The sequence below is a fragment of the Nothobranchius furzeri genome, chromosome 17 (assembly GCF_043380555.1).
Source record: "Nothobranchius furzeri strain GRZ-AD chromosome 17, NfurGRZ-RIMD1, whole genome shotgun sequence".
Taxonomy (NCBI): Eukaryota; Metazoa; Chordata; class Actinopteri; order Cyprinodontiformes; family Nothobranchiidae; genus Nothobranchius; species Nothobranchius furzeri.
In genome coordinates this window covers 24,197,892-24,211,043 of record NC_091757.1, presented here as the reverse complement: position 1 = coordinate 24,211,043, position 13,152 = coordinate 24,197,892, and the positions used below count along the sequence as shown (strand labels likewise).

Here is a 13,152-nt window from a genome sequence, read left to right as displayed (position 1 = left end):
TATGTTACAAAGCACTGAGTTGAATTTTAGTTATTGACCAAATACTTATTTTCCACCCTGATTTACAAATAAATTCTTTAAAAATCCATCCATGTGAATTCATGGATTTTTTTTCACATTCTGTCTCTCACTGTTGAAATGTACCTATGATGAAAATTACTGACCTCTGTCATCATTTTAAGTGGGAGAACTTGGCTGACTAAATACTTTTTTGCCCCACTATCTATCTATCTATCTATCTATCTATCTATCTATCTATCTATCTATCTATCTATCTATATATATATATATATATATATATATATATATATATTAGGGGTGCAACGGTACAGGTAGCCCACGGTACGGTCCGTACCTCGGTACTTAGGCCACGGTCCACGGGACGGTTCGGTATATGTTTGTGCAGAAGGAGACAGCGTTTATTCTAAAACATGCATTTTATTTTTCTTCAGAGCGAAAACAGAATGTCACAATTGTAAGGACATCCGTGTATGAAATAAGTTAACATTCTCTGCATTGAACACTAATACCCTCTTTCAATTATCACTTGTATGCAATACAAAATATATAAAAAAATTACAAAATGTAAACAAAGACACTTGAAAATATTCTAATGGTTCCCAACCATGATACGTGATACATGAGGTAAGCAATGCAAAAGTAAAAGTGCATTTTGCGTTTTAACAAACAGGAGTTAGCTTGTGCTGTAACATCACAGTATGGAATAAATGAACCAAGTGCTTGGTTGGCTGTGGTGCTGTGGTGAAAAAAGGTGACAACTTTCCTCACTTTCCCAAGGAGGCGGGACACACCGTTGATTGACACAACCCTCTTTGCAGCGAGATTCACAGTGTGAGCAAAACAGCTAATCTGGGGTCCCAGCTCAACAGTTTCATTAACTGCATTAACAATGTTTGGAGCATTATCTGTGGCGACGGGTATAGTTTTGTTTGGCCGCTCCAGCTTCCACTCGGTGACTGCATTTTTATCTCTTCTGCTAAATGCGCACTTGTGTGGCTTTCATAGAGGGGGCGAGTCTGCAGCACGGCGCTTCATCTCCCAGTCCAGCATGTAGTGAGCCGTCACAGTCACGTAGCTCTGCGTTGCCTGAGAAGTCCAACTATCAGTTGTCAGTGCGAGGCTTTCTGCCTTAGCCAAATCACTCTCGATGGCGTTGCGCGTTTTGTCGTAAAGACCAGGGATGACGACCTGACTAAAATGTGTGCGACTGGGCACAGAATAACGTCGGTCGAGCGTCTTCAATAAATGTTGAAAACCAAATTTAAAGATTTAAAAGAGCCTGGTGCCTCTTCAAACTCTTTCCTTTCAACTCCACTGCAGCTCGCCATTTCCTCGTGTCTCTTCGTTCTCAGCCAGCCGCCTACCTGTAGTAAGAGTTTGTGAGTGAGGACGCGGATGCACAATGGTGATTGGACATTAACTTGGGGGTGGGCCTTTCATCTACCTGGACCGGCAAACGCGCATGGTGCCAAGCATGAAATAAAAGAGCAGCGCAAAATCAATGGGAGTACCGAAGTCCCGCGGGACAGGAGGGCAGATTGTCCCGTGCAGGGCGTACCGAACCGTCCGGTATTTTACCGCATACCGTTGCATCCCTAATTGATATATATATATATATATATATGTATATATATATATATATATATATATATATATATATATATATATATATATATTATAAACAAAACAAACCAAAGAAGGGATGAGTGAAATGTGTTCATGACACTGAAGCACCAAAAACAGTGTTCTTGATTGATACGCAGTAAACATAACAAAATACCAATAAAGTTATAAATATTATATATATATATATATATATATATATATATATATATATATATACATACATAGTTATATCTGTCTACATAGAAATATGTATATATGTGTCATTAACAATAACGACACTAAGAAAATCAGACAAAAACATAAAAAACAACAAAAATCTGCAAATGTGATGCAATCCAATATGGCTGCCACCTGATGACGTCATAATATGCAAAATATGTGAGTGAATTTGTTCCAATCACAAAACTTGGCTCATACTGAAGATTTTTCTAATTTACAATATTCCTCTATCTCTAACCAGATTTAAGCTACAAACTCTTTAAAAAGTGATGTAAAAAATTCATATTTTACTGGAAATGCTATGGCGCCTAAAGGGTTAATACCAGAGGTAATATCAGGGCTAATATCAGAGTAAATACCAAAGCTAGCATCTGAGCTAATACCAGAGGTAATATCAGGGCTAATATCAGAGTAAATACCAAAGCTAGCATCTAAGCTAATGCCATAGCTAATATCTGAGTAAATACCAAAGCTAGCATTTGAGCTAGAACCAGAGGTAATATCAGGGCTAATGTCGGAGTAAATACCAAAGCTAGCATCTGAGCTAATACCTGAGCTAATGTCAGGGCTAATGTCAGAGTAAATACCAAAGCTAGCATCTGAGCTAATACCTGAGCTAATTTAAGGGCTAATGTCAGAGTAAATACTAAAGCTAGCATCTGAGCTAATGCCATAGCTAATATCAGAGTAAATACAAAAGCTAGCATCTGAGCTAATACCTGAGCTAATGTCAGGGCTAATATCAGAGTAAATACCAAAGCTAGCATCTAAGCTAATGCCATAGCTAATATCTGAGTAAATACCAAAGCTAGCATCTGAGCTAATACCTGAGCTAATGTCAGGGCTAATGTCAGAGTAAATACTAAAGCTAGCATTTGAGCTAGAACCAGAGATAATATCAGGACTAATATCAGAGTAAATACCAAAGCTAATTTTAGGTTAATACTGGAGTTAATCAGAGCAAACTCCAGAACTAATATCAGAGCTCTTATCAGCGATATTACCAGAAGCTTTACCAGAAACTGTTGTTTGGGCCAGGATTCAAACCAACACACACGATAATGTGTTAACTTTGTTATGACATGATCTTGGTGGGAAAGAAGACAACCCTGAGATCTTATCACCTAAACATCAAAATCTTGTTTTATTTCATGAATAATCTGAACGTCACAGTGCCTGTGAAGACAGCTGATGTGTAAAATTATTGGGTACCCTACCCTCTTTAAGTCGTCCATCGGCTGCTGCAGCTCCATGAGGGAAAATGGTTTTAACAAAAATACCCATCTGCCCTCGTGCTGTGTCCTGCCCACCAACGATGCTGAAGCCGAGGCCCTGGAGAAGGAACATCACAGTCATTCCTAGACCACCTGACTAATGACCATCCTGTAGAAGCCATCAGAGAACATCTAGACCAGCTCGTCTCTGTGACTTAACTGCAGTGTTTTGTACTTAAAAACTGCATTTTGCTGCACATACGCTGTGATTTTAGGTGATTTATGTTTTTATTTCAACATTATTTCAAATAGATTATGAAATAATACTGAAGAACAGCAAATTTCACAATAGACACAGACTAAAGTGCTCAACAATTAAAAGGGTTTTAAAGACCAGTCATATAATTATTAGACATTACTATGAAACACCAAAAATCCATCCATCCATCTATCTTTCTGTGATTTCTCTTTTTGTCTTTTTCTTGGAAAGGCGGAGTTGTCTTATAATCAGGGTCATTCTATATTTGGGTCAATAGGGTAATTATCTTTCCCTCACTCGTGAACAAGACCCCGAGATACTTAAACTCCTCCACCTGGGGCAGGACCTCATCCCTGACCCGGAGAAGGCATTCTACCCTTTTCCGAATCAAGACCATGGTCTCAGATTTAGAGGAGCTGATTCTCATCCCAGCTGCTCCACACTCGGCTGTGAACCGCTCCAGCGAAAGCTGAAGATCACGTTCTGATGAAGCCAACAGGACCACATCATCTGCAAAAAGCAGAGACCTGATCCTCAGGCCACCAAAATGTTCTCAACACGTTGGCTGCACCTAGAAATCCTGTCCATAGAAGTGATGAACAGAACTGAAAAACATCAGGAAGCATTCCTGAGCATTGTGTAGCGTGATGAATTGTCCATTTCTGGTGATATTTCATACTTCATGATATTTCACATTTTATGGTTTCTAATTAAATGTAGGAACATCTTCTCTACATTTGTAATGATCTATAAGGGGTTATTGTGAGTTTGAGCTCCATGGATGAAAGCCCGATCACCAGGCGCTCGCCAACGTGCCCCACCTCAGGCCTGGCTCCAGAGGGGGGCCTTGGTGACCCACGTGCGGGGGCGAAGGAACACGGATTCATTAATGTTCATCATCGTAAGGTGTCTGTGGGCTGCACTTTGTCTGATCCCTCACCCTGGACCTGTTTGCCATGGGTGACCCTACCAGAGGCATAAAGCATTGGACAACTTAGCTCCTAGGATCATTGGGACACTCAAACCCCTCCACCACGGTAAGGTGGCAGCCCAGGGAGGACTAGTAAATGCCTTCAGTCTTTACTGTTACACCATTTTTATCACTGCTTTCTTCTCTGTACTCCATGCTGCTCACCGTGTTGTTTCCGTTTGTTCCGGTGGTTCATGTGCGGCTCAGGAAGGCTCAGAAATGAGTCCAGACAAGGTGAGCATGATCAAACCATTTTATGTTTTACTAGTGTGGGGAAATAAGCAAGCATGAAATAAATTAATTCATTTGCCAAATTTTACTGGTGCTGGGACACAATTTAGGAGTACTTCAGCACTTTTAAATTGGCTAGAGATGCCTATGACTCTGACTAGACACTAATTCAGGCTAGGCACTAGCTCAGACTACTAACTCAGGCTAGCCTTTGACTTGTCACTCCTGTAAGATCTAAGTTCTATTTCTCTGAAAAGAGGCCTTTCTGGAAGCTATCTGAAAAACAAATTCTTAAGAACTTTCACAGGGAGAATGAACCTGATGTCCTCTCACACGTCTGTGTTATAAGTCTGAAAACAGATCATCACCATGAGACTTAAAAGGAACTCCGGCTATGAGGACGTGTATGCCCTAATAGGCCACAAGTTTTCTGTAGTACCAAACTGTTGTCAGAAACACACAAAATATTGATGTTTATTTATAAATCTGGGCTGTGCAGCGGCGCAGTGGTTAGAGCTGTTGCCTTGCAGCAAGAAGGTCCTGGGTTCGCTTCTCGGCCTGGGATCTTTCTGCATGGAGTTAGCATGTTCTCCCTGTGCATGCGTGGGTTCTCTCCGGGTACTCCGGCTTCCTCCCACAGTCCACAAACATGACTGTTAGGTTGACTGGTCTGTCTAAATTGTTCTTAGGTGTGTGTGTGTGTGTGTGCATGGTTGTTAGTCCTGTCTGTCTCTGTGTTGCCCTGCGATGGACTGGCTCTCTGTCCAGGGTGTACCCCGCCTGATTGCCCGTTGACCGCTGGAGATAGGCAACTGAATATCCTGATCATCTATGAAGCACACGACAGCTCTGGATGCTAATATTCTCCAAAATTATTCATAACTGAATAAGTTTGATCACACGATAGCTTACCGTTAACTTCTGCTGACAAAAGTATGAGCTCTTGACAACAAACACTCCCTCTCTGTTACCACGGAGACGCATTTGCCGCACACGCATCACTGGTTTTGTCCTGCTCTCGTTTCATCCCGCCCTTCTTGCTCTTCATGTTGATGCTCGTTTTGTGAAGCATGGTCAGTGATGTCATCATTAATGTTTCACTCTGGTTCAAAGTGAAAAGGCTGAACAGATGACACGTTGATGCCGCCGAACAGTCCCTACAGGGTCGCAAAGCCGGCCGGTGCAACCGAGGTACAACCATGTGACGTCACTACCCAGAGTGCACTGCAACGCTGACAACAATGGCGACCTACAAGTTAAACTATTTTTAACAAATTTTATAAAAATGAAGACATCAAGAAGGTTTTTTACACCATTTTAATATAACTGATACTAACATTTATCTTTTAAGAACCATAAGGTTTTGTAACCTGGGTTCCTTTTAAGGGAAAACAGAACGTTAAAGTGGCATGAGCCCCAGACTCATTGAGAGGTTCAACACACTCAGGTTTTATTTGTGCTTGTGTGTGAAAGGAGAGCACTCACCTTGCCCTGGCCTTTCATCAGCACAATGCTGGAGATAATAGACGGTTGTGCCAGTCGCCATGGAGACTCTACTTGAACGGTGCTCAGGGATCGAGCTGATTTCTTAGCTAACTGATATTCCTAGAAGGGAATGAACATCAAAACAACAAGGATGACTTCCAGATTCATTTATTCTCATGTTTTTCATTTATACTAACTTGATGATGATTAATGACAGAACACTAAACTGATCCTACAATCCAATATGACACAATGAAAATATAACCCTGTCATAAATTAGTACCTTGAACTTTAAAAACAAGGTCTTAAGATGAGAGGGTGAAACAAAACTGTTCTGCATATTCATACATAATTATGTAAATCACGTATGTTAATTTAAAATGTAAACACACAATTACTTATAAGCCATTGTGGATAGTTGATATTGTTAACATATTGTTCTTAATTGCTCCAATTTTTTGTAAAATTGCAAATGAAAACACCCTGTGAAGTTTTAACCATTTAACCTACCATTTTAACCTAGCAGCAAACATTTTATTAGTATGAAGAACTGGAAAATTACATAATGTGGCAACAGAGACTAATAAACAGTCTCCAGCGTGTAAAAAAGCACAAGACACAAGAAATCAGCTCAGTGTGATAAGTGTTAATGTTTGTTATGCCAGTAGAGTAATGGTACTTATATCGTTGTAAAGAAGAGTGTCTGGGCTTTAAGTTAAATGTCTACTTCTGTGAATAGGATCATATTGCATTTTATCTACTGTGTGTTTATCTCAATATGTGCATTTAGCTTTTTTCAGCCCTTATTTTTATCGTCATTGTTGAGGTAAAATATGTGGATTCTATCATAAGAATGATAAATTGGCATCCCCTCGTGATGATATGTGATTAGCTAATCTAACATCTAACAGATGCCATAAATGTGCCCCACCCAAAAATAAATTCACCGGCCGCCACTGCTAGCCAGGGCAGCAAACTTCTACAGGTGAAGTTTGTGCTGGAAAGCTCATCTTGAATGACCTCAGCAACAGACAACATTTTAACCTAGCAGCAAATTTTATCTGATAGTTCAGGCAAGGATTTTCTGTTACATAACATTTTCTCTGATATTTGTGAGAATTTGATAATAGTTGATGATAAAAAATAATGCATCTGTGGTGGTGCGATGCATCAAGACTGTCAACTTTGGCAGGATATGAAATTTAAATGCATCAAAGGAGTTTAAGTTTATGTTTGTTTTCCTCTGCTTTTCCAGGTCCGGGTCGTGAGAGTAGCATCTCAAGTAGGGCATCCTAGCCAGCCCTCTCCCCGGCCACCTCCACCAGCTCATCCAGAAGGACCCCAAGGCATTCCCGGGCCAGATTGGAGATGTACTTGCTCCAATATGTCCTGGGCCGACTCATCCACTTAAGGCAGGACCTCTTTCCCGACCTGGAGTTGGCAAGTTACCCTTTTTCGATCAAGAACCATGGTATTGGATTTCGAGGTGCTGATCCTCATTCCAGTCACGTCACACTTGGCTGCAAACCCACCCAGCAAGAACTAAAATTCAGAGCTTGATAAAGGTAGGAGGACTAAATTATCCAAAAACAGCAGAGACAACATTCTCCTGCCACCAAACTCAATACCCCCTACACAGTGGCTGTGCTTAGAAACTCTTTCCATAAAGATGGCGGAGTCCAACCCTTACTGGGAACAGGTCAGATTTACTGCCGGCAATGCAGACCAAGCTCACACTCCTCTGGTACAGGGAATGAATGGCCCTTAGCAAAAGGCCATCCACCCCATACTTCTGGAGTACCCACCATAGAGTGTCCCCTGGGGACACGTTCAAATGCCTTCTTCAAATCCACAAAACACATGTGGATCGGTTGTGCAAACTCCCATGCCCTCTCCATTCCCTAGCAAGAGTAAAGAGCTGGTCAACAGTTTTCCAGAACAAAAACCAAACTGCTCCTCTTCTATCCAAGATTCAACTATCACTTGAACCCTCCTGTCCAGTACCTTAAAGTAGATGTTGGCAGGGAGGCTGAGGAGTGTGATCCCCCTATAGTTGGAGCACACTGTCTGGACCTACTTCTTAAAGATGAGGACCACCACCCCGGTCTGTCACTCCACAGGAACTCTCGCCGGTGACTGCACAATTTTGCAGAGATGTCAACCACGATAGTTCTACAACATTGGTAGCCTTGAGATACCCAGGACAGATCTCATCCATCCCCAGTGTTCCACTGCTGTGTAGTTGTTTGACTTCCTCATCAACTTCTGCCTAAGAGATCAGGCAGTCTATCTGCAGGCCTCACAGCTCTGGTTCCTCGTCAGAATGCTTGTCAATGGGATTGAGGAGCTCCTATAAATATTGCTTCCACACTGCTCAACTATAGCCCCAGTCGAGGTCAGCAGCTCCACACCTCCACAGAAAACAGTGTGGGCGAGTTGCTGCCTTCCTCTCCTGAGGTGCTGGATGGTTTGCCAGAACCTTTTTGGAGCTGATCGACAGTCTTTTCCCACTAATTGAGGAGAATAAGAATCCTAAATTTCTTTTCAGTACAGTTTCTAAACTTACACAGAACCATAGCTCTGAACCATATATTCCGTTAGCCTTCAGCAGCAATGACTTTTTGGGATTTTTCACGAATAAAATTGATTCTATTAGAAACAAAATCATTGGCATCCTCCCTAATGCGATTTTTCTTCCTCAGTAAGTGAGGCAGCATCAGAGGTAACTGTAGAACCTCATCTGTGTTTGAACCGTTTGATCCAGTTGAGCTTTCAGAGTTATCAAAATAATTAGCTTCATCTCACCCCGGATTTCCACGGGAGCCGTCAGCAGCACGTTACTGCAGCAGCACGTCATAGCTGCTGATAGGAATCGCTGTGGTCAACAGAATCTTTACCACTGGAGCCGTCAGCAGCGCGAGTCGGCCGCGTCTCAGGAGCAGCATGTCGCGGCCTTTACGTGCCGGTTCTATTTTCTACGCACGACGCCTATGAAACGGGTCAAGTTCGACATTTTTGGGGAAGGAAAGACAGGAAATCTGACGCGGAAATGGAGAGAAGCTACCGAGATTTTCAGAATAAAGAACGTACTGCTTTCCGGTCGCTTTACTTTTAAAAAAGGTTACTAACTGTGCGGCCCCGTGAGAAGTTATCACCTAGCTAGCGGTCTCCTTTGTTTTTCAGGTCCGTATTGGCGATTATGAAACGGACAGAACATAAAACACAAACCATGTTGTAGTTTTCTCCTGCTTGTTGTTGTGTTTACTGACGAAGTCACTCGTGTGACTTCGTGCTCGGTCGGTGACAGCTGCTCCCCTGCTGCTTCGCGTCTCGTGGGAAGGGCCAAGCAGCAGCTTACGCGAGCAAGACGTGCTGCTGCAGTAACATGCTGCTGACGGCTCCCGTGGAAACCCGAGGTTAACCTTCAACTTGCATTTTGGATTCAATCCCAACCAAATTATTTAAAAATGCATTTCCTTTGGTAAATACACCCCATTTTAGATATGATCAATCAAGCCTTAGTAAATGGATATGTACCACAGGATTTGAAGGTTGCTTTGATTAAACCTCTACTTAAGAAACCTTCTCTGAATCCTGATGATCTAATGAATTATAGACCAATATCTAACCTGCCATGGTCCTGTGCATGAACAGATACAATGAAACATACACATTGGATCATGCATGGGACTGTATCATCAGCAAGGAGGACATGAGCAGGAGAGGGCGACACCGTCCTCTGCTGCCCGCGGATAAAAGGAAGTGACACCACCGTCACCGGCGATCTCTGAGGATGACTAGAGCTACTAGCTGAAACATGTAAGGTAAATAAATAGCTTTTTCTAAAATGTCTAAGAAAAGAACAAAAAAAAAGGATTACAAATAAAAACACAGTATGAATGCACAAATAGAATTACTAAATAGAATATCTACTAAGCAATCACAGCGTAGCCATAGAAACACTACTTGGTAGATATGTTGTGTGTGTGCGTGCGAGCGTAAGTCTCCTCTGCTCTGTTTTCTCAATCCCAAGTGAGTCATGGTGGATGGCTGCCTTTACAGATCCAGGATCCTCTGGAAGTTTCTTCCTGTTAAAAGGAGTTTTCGTCTCCGCTGTTGCTACATGCTTGCTTAGTTTGAGGATTGCGGTAAAGACACTTAGTTACATGCGCACTGACCGACATCTAGGTCAATCCAGGTCAATTTTATTGTAATAAGCTGGGAGTGTTTATCCTAATTTACATGCGCATTAGAAAACCGGCCTCTCAAATAGTTTGTAACACTCCAGTACAGTAGGTGGCGCCATGACCCTTTTCATGTCAGCATTGTTCTGATTAGCTTATAGAAACGTAAGCAGTAAACAGAGGCTGGTGGGAGTGAAGCAGACAGCATTGAAACAGGATATGCACAATGGCTGAAGGAAAGCAAAAAAACAATGCCACAGCACAGCTTATTTGGTATGTACGCTCCTGTTTTATGGTGTCACTGGAGATCCTGCCTCAAGTGGAGGAGTTTTTAATGTACAGTGACCTTGAGTTTCTAGAAAGGCACCTCAAATAAAATGCATTACAATTATTGTTACACGTGATGATGGTCTACTCAGAAGACCACTTCTGCTGTCTGGAATGCGAGCGTCTTACCGGTTTAGCTGACCCGTTGACATGCAGATCATAATGAGATTGCTACCGCACTATCTGGGTGCTTCACCTTGATTGGAACCAGTTCGCCTTCAGCCAGGCTAACACATTTACATGCACTTAAAAAAAAAAAAACATGAGTCTTTTTAAGGCAATATTTCAGTTTTCTGATGTGCATGGAAATACACTGACTGACTCTAGTCAGTGACTCGATACAATCTGCCGGGTTCATTTTATGTGTAACTTTTTACTGATTGGCTTAATGGGGTGCCCCCTTACTGTGGTGGAGGGGATTGAGTGCCCCAATGATCCTAGGAGCTAAGTTGTCTAAAGCCTGATTCATGCTTCTCCGTCTGCGTCAGTGCGGAGACACGCAACATCCTTGCGTGCCTGCCGGAGAGCTCCGCAAGGACGGACGGAGTGAGCTCTCTTTTCTAAACATCCGTCAGTCGAGACGGACAATGCAAGCTTGTGATTGGTCAGGACGCCGCTGTTGTTTACGGTGCCGCCATTGCGCCCTCAAAAACATAAAAAGAGCTGAGGATAACAAACGGCAGACACGGAGAAACTTGAAGGATACCTCGCGAAAAAACTCTAAAAATATGAACGTTTAATTCCCCCGTGACTGGAGGAGTGAAAAGATGCACAGCAAGCGTTTTATTTGTGGACTGAAATGACAGGAAATGTGGGTTTAGAGGTGGCGAGCGCATGAAGAGTTAGAGGAGGATGAGAGACAAATATGTCCGTGTTAAAAAGTCTCTTAAATACAAAAAACACAATATAAACACATCTTGGACCGGATACATGACAGGATACCACAGAACAGCGCTACGCCCTCTGTTGTCCTGCCGGGCAATTGCTTTGCAACACTACCCAGGAGACGGAGAAGTATGAGAGCAAAACGCTTCCGTCAATCCGTACGTGTCTGTCCCTTGTGGAGCTAACGGAGAAGCATGAACCTGGCTTAAGGCTTTATGCCTCTGGTAGGGTCATCCATGGCAAACAGGCCCTAGGTGAGGGATCAGAAAACGTGCAGCCCATAGACCCCTTATGATGAACAATATAAATGGAAACAGTGTTCCCTCGCCTGGACGCGGGTCACCGGGGCCTCCCTCTGGAGCCAGGCCTGGAGGTGGGGCACGCTGGCAAGTGCCTGGTGACCAGGGTTTTACCCATGGAGCCTGACCAGGCACAGCTCGAAGAGGAGACATGAGTCCCCATTTCAATGAGCTCACCACTCATTGGAGGGGCCAAAGGGGTTGGGTGCTTTCTGTGTCGGGTGGCAATCCGATCTTCGACTACAAAAACTAGCTCTTGGTACATGGAATGTCACCTCTCTGTTGGGGAAAGAGCCGGAGTTGGTGGCTAAGGTTGAAAGATTCCGGCTAGATAAAGTTGGACACACCTCAACGCATGGCTCTGGCTCCTGAACCGGTTTACTCGAAAAGGGTTGGGCTTTCTACCACTCTGGAGTTGCTCCCACTTAGAGGCGCTGCGCAGGGGTGGGCATACTTGTTGCCCCCCATCTATGTTGGGGTTTACCCCAGTGAACGAGAGGGTAGCCTTCCTCCGCCTTCGTGTGGGGAGACGGGTCATGACTGTGGTTTGTGCTTATGCACCAAACTGCAGCTCAGACTACCCACTCTTTTTGGAGTCCTTGGAGAGGGTGCTGGAGAGCGCTCCTTCAAGTGACTCCCTTGTTCTGCTGGGGGACTTTAACGCTCATGTGGGCAATGACGGTGAGACCTGGAGAGCTGTAGTTGGCAGGAACAGCCCCGTAATCAGAACTGAGCTGTGTTTTGTTACTGGACTTCTGTGCTAGTTATGGATTGTCCATAATGAACACCATGTTCAAGCATAAAGGTGCTCTTGGCCGCAGTTCGATGATTGACTTTGTTGTTGTTTCATCTGATCTGCAGCCGCATGTCTTGGACACTCGGGTGAGTTGGCATCGATGGTGGGGGAGGAACCAGACCTGGCAGGCCAGAGGGAAGCGGGGAACATTGAGTCAGAGTGGGCTATGTTCCAAGAGATTCTTGTCAACCATCTGGCGTCTCAGGAGGGGACAGCAGTGCTCTCCAACACTGTTTACAGTGGTGGAGGTGTGCTGCTGACCTCTACTCGGGACATTGTGGATCGGTGGGCAGAAAACTTCGAAGACCTCCTCAATCTCACCAGGTCTTCCAGTGAGGAAGCAGAGTCTGGGTACTTTGAGTTGGACTCTTCAATCTCTGGGGCAGAGGTCAGTGAGGTGATCAAAAAACTCCTTAGTGGCAAGGCTTCAGGGGTGGATGAGATCGACCCGAGTTCCTTACGGCTCCGAATGTTGTGGGGCTGTGTTGGCTGACGCGGCTCTGCAATATCGCGTGGACATCGGCGGCAGTTCCACTGGATTGGCAAACTGGGTTGGTGGCCCCCTATTTAAAAAGGGGGACTGCAGAGTGTGTTCCAACTACAGAGGGATCATACTTCTGAGCCTCAGGGGTTCTA

At 43.7% G+C, this 13,152-nt stretch overlaps 1 protein-coding gene across 5 annotated transcripts in view; it reads right to left on the bottom strand.

Annotated features, from left to right (window-relative positions):
- pdzd2 (PDZ domain containing 2) overlaps positions 1–13,152 on the bottom strand; it is a 369,757-nt gene that overhangs the window by 84,823 nt on the left and 271,782 nt on the right. For all 5 annotated transcript variants that reach the window (XM_070546319.1, XM_070546322.1, XM_070546324.1 and 2 more), the window contains 2 exons: positions 6,026–6,145; positions 3,084–3,198 (listed from right to left, as the gene is read on the bottom strand). In XM_070546319.1, the coding sequence (XP_070402420.1) occupies positions 3,084–3,198; positions 6,026–6,145 (235 nt within the window). The remainder of the gene's footprint in view (positions 1–3,083; positions 3,199–6,025; positions 6,146–13,152) is intronic.